General features: G+C 41.8%; 1 protein-coding gene across 2 annotated transcripts in view; it reads left to right on the forward strand.

The window, feature by feature from the left end:
• The window catches only part of DYRK1A (dual specificity tyrosine phosphorylation regulated kinase 1A), a 78078-nt gene that overhangs the window by 48323 nt on the left and 6966 nt on the right, over positions 1–22789 (forward strand). For both annotated transcript variants that reach the window (XM_030970910.1, XM_030970843.1), the window contains exons 3-7: positions 5928–6133; positions 17081–17173; positions 18279–18467; positions 19138–19285; positions 21466–21752. In XM_030970910.1, coding sequence (XP_030826770.1) covers positions 5928–6133; positions 17081–17173; positions 18279–18467; positions 19138–19285; positions 21466–21752 — 923 coding nt within the window. The remainder of the gene's footprint in view (positions 1–5927; positions 6134–17080; positions 17174–18278; positions 18468–19137; positions 19286–21465; positions 21753–22789) is intronic.

The following is a 22789-nucleotide window of genomic DNA, read 5'->3' on the forward strand; positions in this document are numbered from 1 at the left end:
TAACAGAGGATTAACCCTTAAAAACAACAGCCTGTTGCATATTCATACACTTCATACGTGATGCACAAATTCCATTCAAACACAGGATTCTGTCTGGGCAGTGCCAGCTTCTTCTTCTGAATCCTGACAGCGCCTTCGAGGTGGGAAGAAGTTCATTTCTCCTGATAAGAGAGCAATTAATTATTTTTGTCTGAAAGATTCAGTTGTCCTGTGGCTGCTATCTTGCTGCGAGTACTTTCTTTAAAAAAGTATCCTACACAGCATCGTTTCTATTTTAACATTTTGTTAGAACCTAAAACCATATTTAACACACTACTTAAGATAATTAATCCAGCATTACTTTCTAACACAACACTTACAATATTCATTTTAATATTTGCAAAAAGCCAATCACAAAATACGCATTTTTCACACACATCACTAACGTAAACACAGAAAAAAGCAACAAGAAGTGCTTGCCTTCACCTGGGGTGGTTTAGCAGGGGTTGGAAACAAAAAGATTTAAAGTCTGACCCTGTCCTGCTCAGTCAGAACCGTGCTTGTTCTGTGGTGTGGTCCCACCGGCTGCTGAGCTCCGAGTGTGGGAAGCAGAACATCCTTTGTGGCCAACGAGACACTTCACACTTTTATTCTCTGGTGGTGTTTTCTGGCAGGTTCTCACTCAGCTGCCAGCACATCCCTGAGAGGGAGCAGAGGGAATGGCTGCACGTGGCTGAGAAAGGGAGGGTGGGATGGGAGGCAGAGGCAGGGGAAGAAGCTCACAACATTTTGGGTCTAAGCAATGATCTTAGGAGGGAAAATGTTGAAGACAAGGAAGAAAAGTTGTAGCAAGGCGAAGAGAATGGCAGGTGAATTGTGCAGAGGAAGTTTCACACTTTATTCATCATCTTAATTCCATCCCCTGCCATGGGCAGGGACACTCCCACTATCCCAGGCTGCTCCAAGCCCTGTCCAGCGTGGCCTTGGACACTTCCAAACTTGAGGAATTCCTGCATTTAAACTTCTAAATGCTGATGAGACTTACACTGCTTTTACCTGCTTCATCCTGCACAACCATCAGCAGGCAGGGAAGTGTTTTAAGGCTGTTGCAGAGGTTCTGTTATCAGCAAGATAACTCTTTATCATGTCATAGAACCGAGATCTGCTGCTGCTGCTGCGCTTGGGAGATGCTTTGTCAGTCCTGAAGGCAGATTTGCATCACTCACAGGGTCCAAACTGTCACTTTTTGGGGGCTGATTTTTAACTGTGAGGTGAGAAGTAGGAAGAGATGTTAAGGAAATGTCACTTTTTTAATGCTCTAATGGTTTTTGTCTGACTTTGCCTCCTTTTTTATATTTCACTATGAATACTCCTCAATAGAACACTGAGGTTTGACAGAGGGACAAAGAGAGTCACAAAGATACTTTGAGAAGCAAAGTAGATCTTTAATGAGCTGGGTGACAGGAATGCAAAGAAACCTTGGAATCACTGTTGGGATTTTCAGGTGCAGTCCCACCCAGCAGAGGAGCTACTCTAACAACTCCTGATCCAGAGAGAAAACTCACTTTGTGCTGACTTTTGTGTCACAGAAATATGGAAACCTTCAGGCTGGAAGAGACCTTTGGAGGTTGCCCAGTGCTGTGGTCAGTTGGGCTTTGGCTGCAATCCACTGATTTCAATCCAATTTACAATCCACTGATTTCAATCCAATTTACAATCCACTGATTACAATCCAATTTACAATCCACTGATTTTTTCTGGGTTGTTGATGCACTCTTGGGATCACTCAGTCACCTGCAGCTCTTCCCCATCACTCAGTGGATGCTTATGCCTCGCTGTAGCTGAAAGGGAAGGCCAGGGATGTGTTTTACCACCAAAAATACTTTTTTTTGGGAGGAGGTTTAGTGTCTAAATGAGTTATGTGGACTGATATCAAAATGGGAATAACAGGATCTCAAATGGATGAGAGAGGAAATCGAATCTGCATGGAGTTCTTAAAAATCTGTGCAAAAATTTAAAAATTTACACAAACTTCCAATATTACACCAGTTGTAGTTCATTCATAGACTCCTCAATAATCACAATCTCAAATATTTGTTATGTCTGGAGTTAATAATTTCTTTGTTGCTTGGAAAAATCATAAAATCACAGAATGGTTTGGGTTGAAAGGGACCTTAAAATCATCCAGTGCCACCCCCTGCCATGGGCAGGGATAATTTCCACTGTCCCAGCCTGGCCTTGGACACTTCCAAGGATGGGGAGGCCCCAAAAATCCATTTGAAAAAAATATCCATTGAAAACAGAGCTATTTTCAATGACAAAAGTATTTTCCATCCTCCCCAAATAAACAAATAAATACATTCTTGAACTTCCTCCACTGTGTTGAGATGATGCTTTAAGAAATAAACCTTCTCCTGTATGAGGGGATCCATTTTTGCAGTGTGTCTATTTTCAGAGAGTTCTGTGAGCCTCTTTTGAGTGCAAATACAAATCAAGGTGGGTATTTTTATGCCTCCCCTGAACTAACATTAGGTAAGGCCTATTTGTAAGACAATTCTGCCCACTCCAAATCCATAATCTTTTCCCTTAATGTGCTTCATGCTTAGACATCTTGGCATATGTTTGGGAGTTTTTTAACTTCATTTTCTTCCCAAGGTGCTTTACAAGGTGTGATCACTTGAACTCGTAGTGGTTAAAAAGGAAAATTGATGATTTACTGCACCTTGTGGAAGTTCTGCATGTGCTGTGGGAACAAGTGCTGGTGGATTTTAGTCCTGCCCTGGTGCTCAGCAGATCTCTGATTTTTTTTGGATGTCTGGAGCTCTCCAGATGAGGCAAAATTATCTCAGAGCCATCTAGTTCTGGATGTGCTGTGGGAACCCATCTAGTTCTGGATGTGCTGTGGGAACCCATCTAGTTCTGGATGTGCTGTGGGAACCCATCTAGTTCTGGATGTGCTGGTGGATTTTAGTCCTGCCCTGGTGCTCAGCAGATCCCTGATGTTTTTGGATGTCTGGAGCTCTCCAGATGAGGCAAAATTATCTCAGAGCCATCTAGTTCTGGATGTGCTGTGGGAACAAGTTTTGGTGGATTTTAGCCCTGCCCTGGTGGTCTGCAGATCCCTGAATTTTTTGGATGTTTGGAGCTCTCCAGCTGAGCCAAAAACCAATCTCAGAGCCACCAGAGGCTGTGTGAGCCTCAATTAATGGCTGTCACAAATGTCCCTATTTCTGGAGCGACTCCTCGACCTAAAACTAAAGGAGGTCAGGATTTCTATTCTAGCCAGTCCTTCTTTCCCCTCCTTCCCCTGCTGTGTCACCAGTGTTTCTAGGAGTGTTCCCTGGGGCTGAGCTGTGCTGGGATGGGATTGAGGGCTCAGGAGCAGGGCTGGGATGTGGCAAGGGCAGGGATCCCATCAGGGCCCCGGTGGGTGTTGGTGGGAGCCCCAGGGGATGGAATTCCTTGGCTGCTGCTCCTTGTGCTGCATTTCAGCTCCCAAAGCTCTGCCCCAGGGCTGCTGAGGTGGGTGAGGTCAGTCCCATTCCAGGGGTGGCTCAAATCCTTTTCCATTTGGGATGGGAACAGGGGGATGAGTTGGCCAATTCCCATCCATCCCCTTGGCATCCTTCACATCATCATCACACTGCCAGGCTCTGATCTTGTCCTTTTCTCTGAGATTTGCTGTGGAACCATTTGTGCTTCTGGTTAAGAAGGTCCTTGTTGGACACAGTTTGGATTTGTGGTGTCACATTTGGTGTGGGGCTGTCCTCCAAGCCAACAGGGACCTCTTGGTTACTCACAAACAGCAAATCTCAAAAAAAAATTCTACACTAAAAAATCAAAATTACAGATTTGGGTGCAGGTGGACTTGGGAGGAAAAAGTCTGCAAGCAGGGAAAGTTTCCAGCTGAACCAAAACATCACATTCAACATTTGTATTACATGACAACTGTTGTTTTGTGGGCTAATTACACTTTTAACACTCTTCTACTTTGCATTTTTACTTTATTTTAAATGTGTGTAGTGCATTGTTCAGTTTATCCTCAGACTTGTGATTTTTGGAGTGTCAGAAGATCCTGTGGAGTAAATGAGAACCCCACGGTGTCAGAATTCTGAGGTTTATATATTTGAGCTTTCTGCTTTTTGAGGAACACATGGAAGGGCAGAATTTTTGAAAATAAAATTTGTGTTTATGAAGTTATGTAATTGGCCAGGTTATCTCTCTGTTGGGAACCTGTGGCCTGAGGTAAGAAAATACAAGATTGAAACCTTTGAAAGGAACTGGCTCTGCACTTCAGAATTAGTGGTATTTTTGACTCTCTGATTTAAATATTGTTTTGACTTTTACTTCAGTCACCATGATGTTGCTAAGTGAGATTATGATTTTTTTTCAGGTTAAGCAGAACCTCGGAAATTAAAAGAGCAAAAAGTAGAGATACTGGATGATGTCTTACATATGTTCAGCCATTCTCACAGGAGTGTTCAGTGAATCTTGAAAAGGAAATGTTCACTGAATCCACCAAGTTGTAGAGATGGAAGATTAACTCTGATTCTCAGTTTTTAATGGACATTTTGTAGAAGAGTTCAAAGTAATTTTTTGTGCAATGCTAACTTAAAAAGGTTATTATTTTAATACAATCAATGTAAAATGGTGTTTGATTCCATCCATGCAGTTCTTCTGTTGCCCTGATAGGTGTTGAGTCAATGTGCAGTATCAATTTTAATATTTTAGTTTTCTTTTGACAGAGTTATTTTTAAGAAAGCCAGATCTTGGCTGTACTCATCTACTGTTTTCTAGTGCTTGTGTTTTCTTGCAAGGTTTGCACTGTAAAGGAAGTGGGGATTTCCCTTTGCTGGTCAGGTGCTTGGCTGTTTAACACCTTCCTTCTAAATTTAATCTTTAGTGATAATTCTGCTTTCAGATTGCAGCTGCTCTTTGTTTGCTGTGCTTTGTAGGGAGGCAGAAACACAGAGGACAGGGAATTGGGGATTCAGGGAACCAGGGATTCAGGGAATCAGGGATTCAGGCAATCACCAGGGTTGGAAGAGCCCTTTGGGATCATCCCAGTCCCACCATCATCACCCCTGATCCTTATCCCCAAACAGAGATGAGCTGCTGAGGCTGGACATTGGATTTTCCTGTGCTACAGTCAGTCCAGAAAGCTGCTGGGAGCAACCCTGAAGGGCAGAACTTGTGTGTTTTCCTGGCTTTTTGGAATCCATACACAGAATTTGTGTGTTTGGAATAACCCCTGTCAAATTCTGACTGAGCTGTGACACCCAGGGGGAGATGTGAGAAAAGGGATGCTCAGGATTAGAGTCCCAGCATGGGTTGGGTTGGAAGGAACCTTTAAAGGTGGAGTTCTGATGGTCAGGGACACCTTCCACCAGACCAGGTTGTTCCAGCCTGGCCTTGGGCACCTCCAGGGACCCAGGGGCAGCCCCAGCTGTGCCAGGGCCTGCCCACCCTGCCAGGGAACAATTCAGTTTGAAGCCATTCCCTGTGTGCTGTCCCTGCATCCCCTGGAAATTGTCTCTCTCCAGCTTTCCTGGGGCTCCTGCAGGCCCTGCAAGGCCACCCTGAGCTCAGGCCAAAGCTTCTCCTGTGCAGGTGAACAATGCCAGCTGTGCCAGCCTTTCCTGCCAGCAGAGCTGCTCCATCCCTCTGCTCATCCTGGAGCCTCCTCTGGGCTCTCTGCAGCAGCTCCAGCTCCTCCCTGCGCTGGGCCCAGGGCTGGGGCAGCCTTGCCCTCTCTCATTTTAAGGCCATTCCCTGTATCCTTGTGAGAAGTCCCTGCCCAGCCCTGCAGGACAATTCTGGGATCCCTCCCTGTGGAATCCCCCACGTGTGACATCCCCGGGTGCCGATGAGCTCCGGGATCCAGGACTCTGAACACAGGGCAAGATTCTCACCCCACACCCTGCTTAACCCTGTCCTTGTCTTTGCAGGAGGAGAGACTTCAGCATGCAAACCTTCATCTGTTCGGCTTGCACCATCGTTTTCATTCCATGCTGCTGGCCTTCAGATGGCTGGACAGATGTCCCATTCGCATCAGCAGTACAGTGACCGGCGGCAGCAGAGCATCAGTGACCAGCAGGTCTCGGCCTTATCCTACGCTGAGCAGCTCGAGCAGCCACTCCCCCTGACAAACCAGGTATGGGCCAGGGCTCCTTCTGCACCTGGCAGCTCTTGAATGGGGAGTTGTGCACTCATTTGGGTTGGAAGGGACCTTTAGGGATCGAGTTGGCCATGGCAGGGACACCTCCCACTGTCCCAGGCTGCTCCAGCCCCAGTGTCCAGCCTGGCCTTGGGCACTGCCAGGGATCCAGGGGCAGCCCCAGCTGCTCTGGGAATTCCATCCCAGCCCTGCCCACCCTGCCAGGGAACAATTCCTGCCCAATATCCCATCCAGCCCTGCCCTCCTTCAGTTTCGGATCATTCCCCCCATGTCCTGTCCCTCTGAGCCCTTGTGAAACATCCCTCTCTGTCCCTGCATTATCCAACCATCAATTACAGGATCAGGGCATTTCTCCTTGATAAGAGTTTTTTAAACTAATTAACTCCCAACTCTGTAAGGATGGAATTAACATACAACAGTATATTTAAAACTATTTATATTTTATATATTTTATATTTTTATATATCTATATATGTGTGTGTGCATGTATATATGTGTATATATATGTGTGTGTATATATATGTATATGTATATAATATATATATGTATTATAATACATAATATATACATTTGCATGTATATAATAAATATACATATATATGTATATATTATATGCATAATACATGTATATGTATATACACATATATGTATTATAATACATAATATATATTACATATTATGTATCATAATATATATTACATATATATAATATATATGTATATATTATGTACATATATATGTATATATGTATGTAATACACATATATATGTGTATATCTATATATGTGTATATATATGGATACTATAACTTCAAAAAAAAAAGTTTTTAAACTTGTTTCTAAACTCTTGGAACACATTTATTAGGATTATTCTACTTGTAATGTTTTTTTTTTTACATAAGGGGAGAGAAAGATTGGCCAAGTGGAGAACTGTGCAAAGCTCTTTTTCAAATAATAACTGTTTTTAAATTTTTGGGTGTTTGTTAGCAGCTGATTGCTTTATTACTTATCCTAATGGGCAGTTTTGATGCAGAGTCACTGGTTGGTGTATTTGGAATACAGAAGTTTGCACAAAATAGATTTTATTTGAGTAGGTAGGACTGCTGGAGGAGCTCCTCAACTCCAGAGTGCCAGGAGCCACAAGAGCTTCTGTGGCTCTGGATAAATGGGAATTCTGTTGGTTTTTAAAAATTCCATAGCCCAGTTGTGGAAACATAAGGGCAGATGGGTTCCAACAAAGCCTGTAAGTCAGAAATTGAAGATTTGGTGCAGACTGATGAGGAATGTTTCACTGAAGAGGGTGGAGGTGAAGTGTGTTTGCTGCTCAAGATGTTTTAGGCAGAAAAGTCTCCAGAACCATGAGGAGATGCTCTGGGGCTGTGGGAAGATGCTTTGGCAGGAGGAGGAAAGGATTAGAGGGGATGAGAATGGCCAGGATTTGGAGAGCTCCAGTGGCTGGAGCAAAGTGAATGGAGATGCCAAGGATGGGTTTCCTTTCCTGAGGGCCAACCAGGAAGAAGAGGAAATCTCCTATATAATAATATATAGCTTGAGGATCTACAGAGGCATTTTATGTGAGCTTTTTTGGGTTAAAAGTCTCCCAAAACTTCTGCAATGAGGCTGATCAGTCAAGAAAAGCTGCATCTGAATCCTTTCAAGGCACTTCAGAAACAAACTCAAAGATTTTTAGGTTGTATGGACATCATCCATGTGAGGAAATAATCACCTTGGCCATGGCAATCAAGCTGTCTTTGCACCACCAACACAGTTTTATAGAATTAATGTTCTTGGCTTCGATGGTGGCCAGCTTTCTGAAGCCTCCTGACTGCTTCCCTTCCCTGCCTCTTTCCTCCCTCGGGTTCTTGTGCTTCTCCCATCACCCAGTCCCACCAAGAGTTCTCCTCACCAGGCTCCTGCTTGGAGTGGAGGTTCTGTCTGAGCCTCTGTGGGGACTCTCCAAGACTTTTTGTCTTTGCAGTGCATTTCTGATTTTATCTGCACAGCCAGATCCAGCTGAGATCTTCCTGCTGGTGGCCCAGATCATCTGCTCTGGACATGGTCTCTCTGCAGAATGAATTCCTTGGGCACTTTCTTTTGGATTGCCCTTTTACAGCTCTGGCTCATCTTGATTAAAAAATAATATCTTTTTTCTTATAAAAACCTTGACCTCTGTGGTTAAAGGCTTTGTGCTTTTCTCTCCAGATGTGATCTGCAAACATCTGGGGGTGTGTGTCCCATTGATCCCTGCATGTTACAGATTCTGTCTTTATGGCATTCCTACAGGAATCCTTTTTATTCCAGGCATTGCCATGAATATGCTGCCACCTCTGTCTGGCCTTGATAAAAGTTTTTTATCCAGATAAAGTTCTGTCCTGTAAATGTCAATTCTGGAAAGGAACCTTGTTGGAAGCATCTTCAGGTGGTTGTTTCATTCCTCTGCTGGGATGCCACTGCTTTTTGTGTCATCTCCTTGTAGAGCTTCTAACACAGAGCAGCCTTCTATAATGGCAAACTCTCTTTGGTCACAGAAGGTGACTTCTGTCTTTGCCAGTTCATACCACAGAATCCCAGGATGATTTAGCTTGGGAAAAATCTCCCAGATGAGTCCCAGCTGTGCCCCGTGGGCACCTTGTCCCCAGCCCAGAGCACTCAGTGCCACCTCCAGGGCACACCTGCAGGGATGGGCACTGCAAAGCTCCCTGGGCAGCAAACCCTGAGCTCCCTTTCCATGGGCAAATTCCTGCTGCTGTCCCAGCTGAGCCTGTTCCCTCTCCTCCTGTCCCTGTGCCCTGGTCAGAGCCACAAGGTCCCCCCTGAGCCTCACTTTCTCCAAAGCTTATCATCCAGAAAATCCTGACTTTAATATGCAGCAAAAGGAATTGCCTGTTGGAGAATCCTTGATAGTTTGATTTTAATACATCCATAAAAACAGGAGGAGGAAAAAGGTGACTTCAGGCAGATTGAGGGAGTTTGATCCTTTAAGGTTGGATCCTCTCCCTGCAGTGGCTCCCATGCAGTCAGACAGACAAGGATTGGGTCTGGGAGCTTCAGTTTCCTGGAATGTCCCAACATCAGCAGCCTGGAGCACTGGGACAGCCTGGGTGCCACAGCTTTCCACAGCCTCAAAGTCACTGTTTGGGTGCCCTAAAACCAACCTGCTTGGGTACCCTAAAATAACCTGCTAGGGTACAGATGTAAAAATAATAATCTGTTTGGGTGCCCTAAAACCAACTTCTTAGTGTGCCCTAAAAGTAATCTAACTGGGTGCCCTAAAAATAACTTCTTAGTGTGCCCTAAAAGCAAACTGTTTGGGTGCCCTAAAAGTAACTTATTTGGGTGCCCTAAAGGCAAACTGTTTGAGTGCCCTAAAAATAATTTCTTTGGGTGCCCTAAAACACCCCATTTGGGTGCCCTAAAAGTAAACTGTTAGGGTGTCCTAAAATAACTTCATTGGGTGCCCTAAAAATAACTTCTTTAGTGCCCTAAAAGTAAACAGTTTGGGTGCCCTAAAACCCCATTTGGGTGCCTTAAAATTAAACTGTTAGGGTGTCCTAAAATAACCTCTTTAGTTGCCCTAAAAATAACTTCTTTGGATGCCCTAAAAGTAAACCCTTTGAGTGCCCAAAATCTTCTTTCAGTACCCTGAAAGTAACTCATTTAGGTACCCTAAAAGTAACTTCTCTGGGTGCCCTAAAATACCCCATTTGGGTGCTCTAAAAGTAAACTCTTTGGGTGTCCTAAAATAACCTCTTAGGGTGTCCTAAAAGCAAACTGTTTGGGTGCCCTTAAACTTCTTTGAATACCCTAAAAATAACTCATTTAGGTGCCCTAAAAATAACTTCTTTGGGTGCCCTAAAAGTAAACTCTTTGAGTGCCCAAAATCTTCTTTCAGTACCCTAAAAGTAACTCATTTAGGTAGCCTAAAAGTCACTTCTTTGTGTGCCCTAAAAGTAAACTGTTAGGGTGCCCAAAATCTTCTTTCAGTACCCTAAAAGTAACTTAGGGGCCCTAAAAGTAACTTCTTTGGGTGCCCTAAAATACCCCATTTGGGTGCTCTAAAAGTTAACTCTTTGGGTGTCCTAAAAGATAACTCTTTGGGTGCCCTTAAACTCCTTTGGGTAACCTAAAAATAACTCATTTAGGTACCCTAAAAGTCACTTCTTTGGGTACCCTAAAATAACCTCTTTGGATGCCCTAAAAGTAAACTGTTGGGGTACCCAGAAACCTCTTTGGGTGCCCTAAAAGTAACTTCTTTGGGTGCTCTAAAATACCCTATTTGGGTGCTCTAAAAGCAAACAGTTTGGGTGCCCTAAAACTTCGTTGAGTACCCTAAAAGTAACTCATTTGGGTACCCTAAAAGTCACTTCTTGGGTACCCTAAAACACCCCATTTAGGTGCCCTAAAAGTAACCTCTTTGGGTGCCCTAAGATAACCTCTTGGGGTGCCCTAAAAATAACATCTTTGGGTGTCCTAAAAATAACTATTTTGGGTGCCCTAAAAGTAAACTGTTAGGGTGCCCTAAAACTTCATTTGGTACCCCAAAAGTAACTTCTTTGGGTGCCCTAAAACAGCCCATTTGGATGCCCTATAAGTAACTTCTTTGAAAGAGTGAGCCCTTCCAGAGGGCTCTGGAAAGTGGGATTTGGGCTCTGGAAAGTGGGATTTGGGCTTGGGAATAGAGATTTGGGCTCTGGAAATTGGGTTTTGGGCTCTGGAAATCAGGATTTGGGCTTGGGAAATCGGGATTTGGGCTTGGAAAATGGGGATTTGGGCTTGGGAAATCAGGATTTGCGGTCGGGAGATGGGGATTTGGGCTCAGAAAATGGGGATTTAAGCTCGGGAAATCGGGGTTTGGGATTGGGAAATCAGGGTTTTGGGCTCAGGAGATTGGGATTTGGGCTTGGGAAATGGGGATTTGGGCTCGGGAAATGGGGATTTGGGCTCTGGAAATGGGGATTTGGGTTCTGGAAATGGGGATTTGGGCTCAGGAAATGGGGATTTGGGCTCGGGAGATTGGGATTTGGGCTCAGGAAATGGGGATTTGGGCTCGGGAGATCGGGATTTGGGCTCTGGAAATGGGGATTTGGGCTCAGGAAATGGGGATTTGGGCTCGGGAAATGGGGATTTGGGCTCTGGAAATGGGGATTTGGGCTCAGGAAATGGGGATTTGGGTTCTGGAAATGGGGATTTGGGCTCGGGAAATGGGGATTTGGGCTCAGGAAATGGGGATTTGGGCTCGGGAAATGGGGATTTGGGCTCTGGAAATGGGGATTTGGGTTCTGGAAATGGGGATTTTCCCAGCCTGGCGCTGCAGGATTCCAGCGCAGCCTTTCCCGAGCTGCCGCCCCCCTCTGCTGGCCGCAGCGCCGCGGTGCTGCCCGGGAAGCCTCTCCCAAAATCCATCCCTGAGCTGCTCTGAGGATGCTCTCCCAGGTTATTTCTGTGTCTTTGCTGCAGACTCACTCCTTTTGTATTTTTATGGAGTGTCTGGTTCAGCTTCCTGGAATGATTTTAATTCATAGGCAGAGAATGAATATGAATTCATTGGTTTTATTCCTGCTTGGATTTGGGGTTCCAGTGGCTTACAGGCCATATTTTGTTTTTTGGGGAAGCATTCACAGGAATCATTAAAAGTTAGGGAACAATAATGACAATTTATATTCAGATTCTATACAATCTATGTATTTAGATTACATGAGATTATCAGGTTATTTTTGTGGCTTTGCTGCAGACTGACTCCTTTTTTTAGGAGTGTCTGGTTCAGGTTCCTGGCATGATTTTAATTCCTGAGCAGAGAAAGGGAAGCCAGGTCTTGCATGTGAATTTATTGGTTTTATTCCTACTCTGTCCCACTTGGATTTTGGGTTCTAGTGGCTTGCAGGCCATATTCTGGTTTTTGGGGAATCACTCACAGTTGCAGATTAAAGGTTAGGGAACAATAATGACAATTTATATTCAGATTATATAAATCATCTGTATTTATATTAAATGTAAATAATATGAAGAATTGCATTTAAGTTGCTCTTAAAAGATTATTTACATCATTGTCTCTTGCACTTCTTGCTTCCTGGCTGTGGTCCCCACACCCATCACTGACAAGGATCAAAGAATTCTAGGAGGATACTCCAAGACCAGCCAGATTGTTTGGTTTTTCTCTCATTTATGAGGTTTTAAATTGCACTTAAAACCTTCCAGCTCTGTCTTTTTACATTTTTTCCCTTCAGGAGTAAATTTTAAGGCTTTTATTTCCCAAATGGTGCTGGCAGGAGGGGTCCTGCTCTTGGCTGTGGCTGCTGAGTGCTTCAGTTTCAGGGAAGTGTGGGAGCACATGGTCCAGGGAGAAAAGTTGGGATCTCTGGGATCTTTCTGCTGCAGTGGCAATAAATTCAGATTTCTCTGTCCAGTTCTAACTGGTTCCATCTTGTGAGTTCAACACAGCCTGATGGGAACAAAAGATACGAGCTTAAAAGTTGTCACAACTTCAAAGTTTCTTTTTTTTTTTGCTGCTCTGTTTTGATGCTCAGATTGCCTGAAACTCTTTTCATTTAAGTACAAAATTATTAGAAAATTGATTTACCTGATAAAGGAGCTGAGGTGAGATTTTGGTAACAAATACCAGCAGTTCAGCTTTTGTGAAACACCTGGAATGGGAAGGTCAGGCTGACTGTTAAACACCTTTCTAGCTCTGTTCATCTAACATAATTTGCATAGATAAAAAATTAATTATATACCATATATAAAGATAATATATATAATCTATACAATAAATATATAATATATAATATAGAATATAGAATATAAATATATATACTATATAATATAGAATATAGAATAAGAGAATATAGAATATAGAATATATAACATATAATATATAATATATACTATATACACTATATAATATATAATATATAATATATAATATATAATATATAATATATAATATATAATATACAAATACAATATACAATATATAATATACAATATACAATATATAATGTATAATATAATATATAATACATAATACATAATACACAATATATAGTATATTTTACATAATACACAATATATAATATGTAATATATAACATATAATGTAATATGTATTATATAATATAAATAATATATATTATAAATTATTTCTATAGATATGAATATCAATAATTAACTGCAGAACTTGATGTTTGCTGACCACATCTTGGCCAGAGATTTTATTGACCCCATCCAGACCATTGCCAAGTTCATGCTGTAGCACCAGTTTAAAATCCTTAATTCAGGTATTCCCACCCCCTGTTCAACATTATTGTTAAAGATGGTTTGACTTCAGCAGTCTCTGTCATCAGTGAGGCCATGCAGGTCAATTAAACAATTACATTTAGAATTCTTGCTAAAAGTTGCCCTGACACAATGAAAACTTCATTATTTATTCTGTTTGTGAAGTGGAACATGTGCTACACCCCAGCTGCATTTATCTTTTTTTTTTCTTTTCTTTTTTAATGAATGTAGATATTGGTGGAGCTTTTTTTTTTTTTTTTAAATCTGAATTAAAGCATCCCATAAACAGCTCAGGATTCTCCATAATAGAAATATTTTACAAAGGAACAATGCCATCTGTTTGGACAAAAAAGAAAATGCCCACAAAGAAAGAAAGAAATTAATTAGTTGTGTGCTCCATCCCAAAAGGCTGGGAGTTCAAAGAGCACACCTGAGTTAAAAGTCACAGTTCCCATAAAATGTGCTTTGTCACCAATGTGTTGAGGACACATAAATGGGACATTTTTGTGGGTATTTCCTTATTATTTACAGTTTGTAATTGTAATTAAAGTAATTTCTTGTCTCTCAGACCTGAGATGCAGCATCTCATTGATTTGTGTTCTGGTTTTAGAGATCTGAGCTTGCAGTGTTGCTGTCTGGCCACCAGATAGAGACTGAAGCTTGTGAAATGAGAGTTTTCCCTTTCCTTTCCTCTTTCCTTTTCCCCCTTTTCCCCCTTTTCCCCCTTTTCCCCCTTCCTTGGTGGTTGAGCATTCTTTGAATCCAGGTCAGAAATCAGAGTAACCCCAACAACAAAGGATTGGGCAGTGTTGTTGTATAAAACACAAAATTATTTTGTTCCGTGCTCTTCCATCATCAGGAAGAAAAAATCTCTCTTGGAAAAAGAAGGGAATATTACAAATGTCACAGTATAAAAGGATGAGGAAAAAAAATTCAACCCAGAACTTTTTGAACCCAGGGGAGCAAAATCAAACTTCTGAAAAGTTCATACAGGTTCAGGAGTGTGCTCAGAAATGTGTGACTGTCAAAATGCACAGTTGTTAGAGAAGGGACTGGCTGCAGTAGCATGCAGAATTTAAATTATTTACAATTTTTGGATGGTGATAACTCAGATAATTTTTTTGTTTCACCAGGCTGTTTATTTCAAAGTGGAAATTAATCTTTATTTTTGAAGTAAGCAAGCAAATTTGAATTATAAATTAGAAAATAAACATCAAGACTTGTCATACAAACTCCCTTTCCAAATTAGAGTAATTTTTTGTGGGAATAGTTGGTCTGAACTGTGGAATTCTTCAACGTTGAGACTTTTCCCTCAAAAATCAAACCCCTGTGCTGCTCATGCAGCCCAGGACAGAGACTGAGCCCTGCCAATATTCCTGATATTCCTCTGCCACCTCCTGGTTTCTTTCACCAGCAAACCCCACGGTGTTCCCATATCCCAACATCTTCTCTCAGTCAGAATTCAGGAATTTGGGGGAAATATTTGGAATTTGAGGGAAATATTTGGATTTGAAGATGCTTTACCAATGACAGCTGGATCAGGACTTGCTGCTGCTCAATGCTGAGGGAGAGAACCTAAAGATCCCCTTGAGGTGGGGTTTATTTCATGGGCCACATTTGTTTGCCAGATGAAAGGAAGAAACAAAAATGTTTTGTAAATGTCTGATGGTTTGTTTAGGAAACTTTCAAACAGTTTCCTGATGTTTACAAAGTGCTTGTACTTGTAATAAAATGAAATTAATGGTTTTTCCCCCTGCCCACACAGGAGGAGAATGGGAGTTTGGCTTTCTAGGGTGGTCCCTCGGGTACCTCAGTGCATGTCCAGTTTCAGAAGCACAAACTCTATAATTTCTTTCTGTGAGACCTTTTTTTGGGTAACTTTGATGTGATTCTTTTTATTTTGTCATTGAGGGGAAAAAATAGAGAGTTATTTGTACAGCAACCATTATAAGTATTAAGTTATCCTATAGAAAATAGGATAGAGCAGGTAGGCTTGGCAATGGCAAACTCTCTTCAGTCACAGGAGGTGACTTCTGCTTTTTCAAGTTCCTGTCACAGAATTCCAGGGTCATTTAGGTTGGGAAAGGTCTCCAAGATGAATCTCAGGTGTGCCCTGTCCCCACCTTGTCCCCAGCCCAGTGCTCTGAGTGCCACCTCCAGGCCCTCCTTGGACACCTCCATTTAATAACTCCTTTATTAGTTCAATAATTCTGATGGGAAACATGCACAGAAGAAGCTTTTCTCTGGTGGAATTGCTTAAACTCACCCTGAGGTTTTCTGTCCTGCACCTGGAGGGGACCAACCCCAGGGTGGGGGGAAGGATCTGGGGACACCGAGCTGTCCCTGGGCCAGCAGAGTGTCCTGGGTGCATCGGGATGGGCACTGCCAGCAGGTCAGGGCTGACCCTGCCCCTGTGCCCACCCTGGGGGCACCTCTGGCTGCTGTGCCCAGCTCTGGCTCCTCAGCACAGCAGGGCCAGGAGCTCCTGGAGCTGAGCAAGGGCCTGGAGCAGCTCCGTGCCCAGGAAAGGCTGAGGGAGCTGGGGCTGCTCAGCCTGGAGAGGAGCCCAGGGAGAGAGAGGGGCCTCAGCCCTGCCTGGCCCTGTGTCTGTCCCTGTGACTGTCCCTGGCTGTCCCTGTGTCTGTCCCTGGCTGTCCCTGGCTGTCCCTGTGTCTGTCCCTGTGTCTGTCCCTGGCTGTCCCTGTGTCTGTCCCTGGCTATCCCTGTGTCTGTCCCTGGCTGTCCCTGTGTCTGTCCCTGTGTCTGTCCCTGTGGCTGTCCCTGTGTCTGTCCCTGGCTATCCCTGTGTCTGTCCCTGTGTCTGTCCCTGTGTCTGTCCCTGGCTGTCCCTGTGTCTGTCCCTGTGTGCAGAGGTCAGAGCAGGCCCAGGCTCTGCTCCAGGCCCAGCAATGGCCCCAGAGCCACGGGCAGGGCCTGAGCCCAGCAATTCCCCTGCACAGGAGGCACAACTTGTGCCCTGGGCAGTGCCCAGCCCTGAGCAGAGACCAGAGGGGCTCTGGGGTCTCCTCCTGGGGACATTCCAGAGCCATCTGTGCTCTGGGATGGAGACAGGAGCAGGCTGAGGGATCAGCCACTCTCCAGAGTCCCCATCAGACTCCAGCTGGGTGGGACAGAATTCCCAGAGCTTGTCCAGCAGTGCTGGACACAGCTTTTGGAGATAAGGTTTGTCTCTCGGTTGTCCTGGATTTGGGGTTTATTTTATCCCAATATTTATTTGGAATTTAATGCAGTTGAATGGGGTGAGCTGGCCCAGTTTTCCAGCAGTTCCTGTGAACTTTAATATGTGTACCTTAAATATGGTGACAGTTCATGTGTCAGTCCTGAGGGGGAGGAGTGATGGAGGAGAGTCTTTGTTGTCAGAGGAGATTCGGATTAAACCTTTTGGGTGTAGTGGCAGGAGAGGTAGGAATCTTGGAATTGACTCCTTTTTGAAAAAGTCTTAATACATTTAAAATTATTAATACATCAAAAAGTAAGTAAACTGGGTGTGGGGTTTTTCTTACCGTCAGTTAAAAAAAAAAAAACTGTTGCATTTAAATAGCTCATTTTTGTGAGGAATTTCACAATGTGATGCAGTAACTGTACCATTAAATTCCTATTTTTGTTCTAATTTCTGCCATATTCTCATTGCAGAGGCGGATGCCCCAAACTTTTCGCGATCCAGCCACTGCTCCACTGAGGAAACTCTCCGTAGATTTGATCAAAACATACAAGCATATTAATGAGGTAATGGCTGCAGCTGTCTTCAATGCACTGATGTTTGTTACAACACATGATTTAAATAGATTTTCTACAAATAATCTCATCAAGAGATCCAAAAAATCAAGTTTCCTCTCAGTTGTTCACGTCCTGTTTGAGGTCATGGCTGTCACGGTCCTGGTTTCTGTCCAGCACACAGGAAATCTTTTGTCCTGGGATTTATTTTCTGTTGTTTTATAAACAAATGTTGAGCTTGCAGGACAAAGAGACACGAGTGGCACGAGCACACTTTGAGCTCAATAAAACTTTATTAATGGTTCTAAGAGCTTATAAGGAAAATGCTGAAGTGTTTTCCCTTAATTATTGAATTAAATATTACAGACAAATGGAAAATATAAAGTTGTTCAGGTTAATACAGGAAAGCATCAGTTAGTTTGAAATTTTTTACAATTAAAGGGATTGTGAAGATATTTTTATGGTGATTAGCTTATAAGGAAAATGCTGAAGTGTTTTCCCTTAATTATTGAATTAAATATTACAGACAAATGGAAAATATAAAGTTGTTCAGGTTAATACAGGAAAGCATCAGTTAGTTTCAAATTTTTGAATTAAAAGGAATGTGAAGGGATTTTTATGGTGAGTAATGACTTCCTTGGAATTCTTTCCCAGTCTTGTGGGAACATCAATGGTAATTCTTGTTCCCAGGCTAGTTAGCATTTTGAATTTTACTGTGTGCACAGTGTGCTGGGGTATTTCTGTTCCTTTGGCACCTGTGAACTCCAGATATCAGCGTTACTATGTTTATCAGTGTTAATATTATTATTTATTAGTGTTAGAACATTTGTCAGAGTTATTATTTATTAGTGTTAGTACATTTATCAGTTATTGTTATTATTTATTAGTCTTGGCACATTTCTTTAGCTCTGCTTTCCCAGTTCTTCGGTTATTCAAGACTTTCCTTTGGAATTATGACCTGACTTCAAACACAGCAATAGGAGGAGAGGATTGCTTGGTTTTGCACTTGTAGAAATTCCACTTTCAAACCACGGGATGCTGAATAAAAGTTGATTTTCCTCTTTCTTGAGCTGCAGTTCTAAGCAAGGCTCTTAAGGAAGTTCCTTTTCCCCTCCAGGTTTACTATGCAAAAAAAAAACGGCGGCATCAGCAGGGCCAGGGAGATGATTCCAGTCACAAAAAGGAGAGGAAAGTTTACAATGATGGTTATGATGATGACAACTACGACTACATTGTGAAAAATGGGGAGAAGTGGATGGACCGCTATGAAATCGACTCTTTGATAGGCAAAGGATCCTTTGGACAGGTAAAGGCTCCTTAGGTGTTCACTGGGTCACAGCTGTGTTTAATTTGAAGTGCTATTTCTGCTTTATTTTGAAATTAAAACGCTTTTTTCTCACTCCTGTTATCCTGAGTGCCTGTTCAGACACTCATATTTTGTGCTATTTCATGTTACTCCAGAAAACATTTAATTATATTTCAGTGTGTGATGCATTTCACAATGAGAAATCCTCCACCTTTTGCCATCTGTTGACATTTTTAACTTGAGTTTGGTTTTAGTTTGAATTAGGTTGTTAGTTTGAGTTTGGTTTTAGTTTGAGTTGGGGTCTGAGTTTGAATTGGGTTTTTAACCTAAAACAAGAGTTAGTGCTGGATCTTACCTCCTATAAATGTCATTAGCAGCATTTGTTTTGACTACTTGCAGCTTTAGCCAAGGCTGGAAGGAGGATGGAACTTTTATTTTGTTGGTTTTAGTTTTTCTCAGATTTACCAGTCCTTTTACAGTGTTGGTTTAGGTAATTTTATTTGCATATAAAGTGACATCACTGCAATAAACATCACCAAATGAGTTGTAGCTTTATTGTATCATCAGAAGAAATAGAATTAAAAAGGAGAAATCTGAATTCAGAAAGGTGAACAAGGGAGTTTGGGTGGGTTTGAAAGTTGGATTTTCCTGATGGATTTTTCTCTTGCAGGTTGTGAAGGCTTATGACCGAGTGGAGCAGGAGTGGGTGGCCATCAAAATCATCAAAAACAAGAAGGCTTTCCTAAACCAGGCCCAGATTGAAGTGAGACTGCTGGAGCTGATGAACAAACATGACACTGAGATGAAGTACTACATAGGTATGGAATTAATTACTCTTCATTTTTATTGCATTATGAACGGTTTGGATCTTGCTGTGGAGCTGAGGCTGCTTCCAGCTGATTGCCAAATCCATTTTGGAATATTTGTGGTGATACTTGGTGGTTCCTGCCAAGCTAGTGGGTCCAGCAAGCTCAGGAAGTGTGGGGAGGAGGTGGAACCAAGTGTAGGAAGCCCAGCAGGACATGGAATGATGGGAGGAGAATTCCAGAGGTGAGAGAACAGGAATTTGGACAAGGATGTGTGGCAGGAAATGGCTCCAGGGTGGGAGCAAAATGTTCCATCTCAGGTGAGTTGTAAAGGACACAGAAGGAGCTGCTGTGGGATAATGGAGAAAACAAATCCATGGGCACCAAGCTGACCAAAAATCCACCTTAATTAAAAGTCTGAATTCTCATGGTGCTCATATTCAGGATTTTATTATGCCAGAAAGGGGAACGTGTTGCTTTTTCTCTGAAATGTTTTTCCTATTTCAGTTTTCTTGTGGCAGCCTGAAGGTTTGACAGTGGCAAACCCTGCTGGCCTCTGAACAGAGGAATGTGATGAATATTTCACTTATTTAATAAAAAACAAGGCTTGGATTGGTCCCTTTCATAAACTGAACTGAAATGAATACAATTCCTTGGGGATATTGATCGGTTTTATTAATTGAAGTAATCAGCTTATAAATTGCAGTGATGTCATTGTGTATTTTAAATTATTCTCACAATTAAATATTTCCTCTGTACATGTAAGGGAGTGATAACTTATTTTGATAATATAGTCCTTCACAAGTTCCTGGCAGAAATATTTTGTAAATAACACAAAACCAGGAAAAAACCCAGTCCTCTTATTTTACTAAGTGCTCAGCTTCCTGCACATTGATTAAAACATTTAAAAGATGCTTTTAAATAAACTTAAAAGATGCTTTTAACTTAAATAAAATGCTTAAATAAGATGCTTAAACTTTAAATAAACTTAAAAGACACTTTTAAAAAGATTTCTCAAGATTTTCCAGATTTACTGAGGTGCACCTGAGGTTATGAAAATATACTCTTCTCCTCCAAACATGACAGAAATATTTTGTAAAAGCCATTGAACCAGGAAAAATCCCAATGCTCTTGTTTTACTCAGTGCTCAGCTTCCTACATTTAAAAGATTTCACAAGTTTTTGCACCCAAGGATGTGTAAAATGCCTCTCTGTATCCCAGGCATGACAGAAATATTTTGTAAACACCACAGAACCAGGCAAAAACCCAATGCTTTTATTTTACTCAGCACTCAGCTTTCTACACATTGATTAAATAATTTAAAAGCTGCTTTTAACTTAAATAAAATGCTTAAATAAGATGCTTAAACTTTCCATAAACTTAAAAGATGCTTTTAACTTAAAATGCTTAAATAAGATGTTTAAACTTTAAATAAACTTCAAAGATACGTTTTAAAAGATTTCACAAGATTTTCCAGTTTTACTGAGGTGCACCTGAGGATGTGAAAATGTCCTCTTATGCTCCAAACATGACAGAAATATTTTGTAAAAGCCATCAAACCAGGAAAAACCCCAATGCTTTTGTTTTACTCAGTGCTCAGCTTCCTACATTTAAAAGATTTCACAAGTTTTTGCACCCAAGGATGTGTAAAATGCCTCTCTGTATCCCAGGCATGACAGAAATATTTTGTAAACACCACAGGACCAGGCAAAAGCTCAAAGCTTTTATTTTACTCAGTTCCTACACATTGATTAAAGCATTTAACAGATTTCACAAAATTTTCCAGTTTTACTGAGGTGCACCTGAGGATGTGGAAATGTCCTCTTGCTCTCCAAGACAGAAATTTCTGCCTCCTTGGCAGAAATACTTTGTAAACACCACAGAACCAGGAAAAAACCTGACGCTCTTATTTTACTCAGTGCTCAGCTTCTTACACATTGATTAGAAGCATTTAAAAGATTTCATAAGTTTTTCCAGTGTTATTGATGTGCACCTGAGGATGTGGAAATGTCCTCTTGTCCTCCAAGACAGAAATTTCTGCCTGCTTGGCAGAAATACTTTGTAAACACCACAGAACCAGGGAAGAAAAACGATGCTCTGTTACTTTATTGATGCTCCTCCTTCCTCCACGCTGTGTTGTAACAACCCATCATTCCCAGAGTGCATTAATGACATTTTCTCCTTTTCCCCAGTGCATTTGAAACGTCACTTCATGTTCAGGAACCACCTGTGCTTGGTGTTTGAGATGCTGTCCTACAACCTGTACGACCTGCTGAGGAACACCAACTTCCGCGGCGTGTCGCTCAACCTGACGCGCAAGTTCGCGCAGCAGATGTGCACGGCCCTGCTCTTCCTGGCCACCCCTGAGCTCAGCATCATTCACTGTGACCTAAAACCAGAGAACATCCTGCTCTGCAACCCCAAAAGGAGCGCCATCAAGATCGTGGATTTTGGCAGTTCATGTCAGCTTGGGCAGAGGGTGAGTTTTGGGGGGAAAATGGGTGGGAATTCTGTTTGTGCTGCTGAAAAATGCAGGATTTTTGTGTTGTAATATTCATCTAGCTCATTGGAGCTTCATTCATGATGGTTTTATGTGGCATTCACATTCTCTGAAAAATCCCTTCACCCGGGATTTTTCTCCTGGGAAGCTGAGAAGCCTCAGAGAAAAAGGAAAACAATTGTTATCTGATTTGTTTCTCCTGTGTTTTGCTCATGTGGAATGTGTTTGGAGATTGTTTACCCACAGGTGATTGTTTCATTGGTTTTGTGTAAATTACTTTCACTCACAGTGAAAATAATTATATAATTATTATATTAAATAATAATTATATTAAATAATAACAGTGTCAGGACTCTGGAGAGAGTCATGAGTTTTCATTATTATCTTTTTAGCCTTCTCTAAGTATCCTTTCTGTATTCTTTAGTACAGTTTAGTATAGCATTCTTTAATATAATATAGTATCATGAAATAATAAATTAGCCTTCTGAGAACATGGAGTCAGAGTCATCATTCCTCCCTTCCTCTGGAGGCAATGCAGATGCAACAGTTTTAAAATAATAACTCAATTTTAAATAGAGGTCCACAGTCCACAAGAGCTTAGAATTCCAAAATTGTCAAGGTTGGAAAAGATCTTTAAGATCTAGTCCAACCATGAAGCAGCAGCACCACGTTCACCACTAAACTAAGTCCAAAAGTATCACATCTGCACCTTATTTTGAACAATTTGACAATCCTCCACTTCCTTTAGTGCCCCAGTAGATAAAAATCCACCATATTACACATTTTCCATGTTTTTTATTTCTCCTTGGCTGCATTTTTGTGCTGTCAGTGAAGAATGCACCAGCACTTATAGAAATCTGCAGTGCTAAGAAATAAAACAAAAAATTAAGTAAAAAATAAAGAAATAAAATTCTCTTTTATTATTATCTTATTCCTCTTTCCATGAGCATTCCTTTAGCATGTCCCCTGTTTATGATTAGTGATGCTGCAGATTGGATCTGTAGGAAAAGAATTCA

The sequence above is a fragment of the Camarhynchus parvulus genome, chromosome 1, assembly GCF_901933205.1.
Source record: "Camarhynchus parvulus chromosome 1, STF_HiC, whole genome shotgun sequence".
In the NCBI taxonomy this organism is placed as follows: domain Eukaryota; kingdom Metazoa; phylum Chordata; class Aves; order Passeriformes; family Thraupidae; genus Camarhynchus; species Camarhynchus parvulus.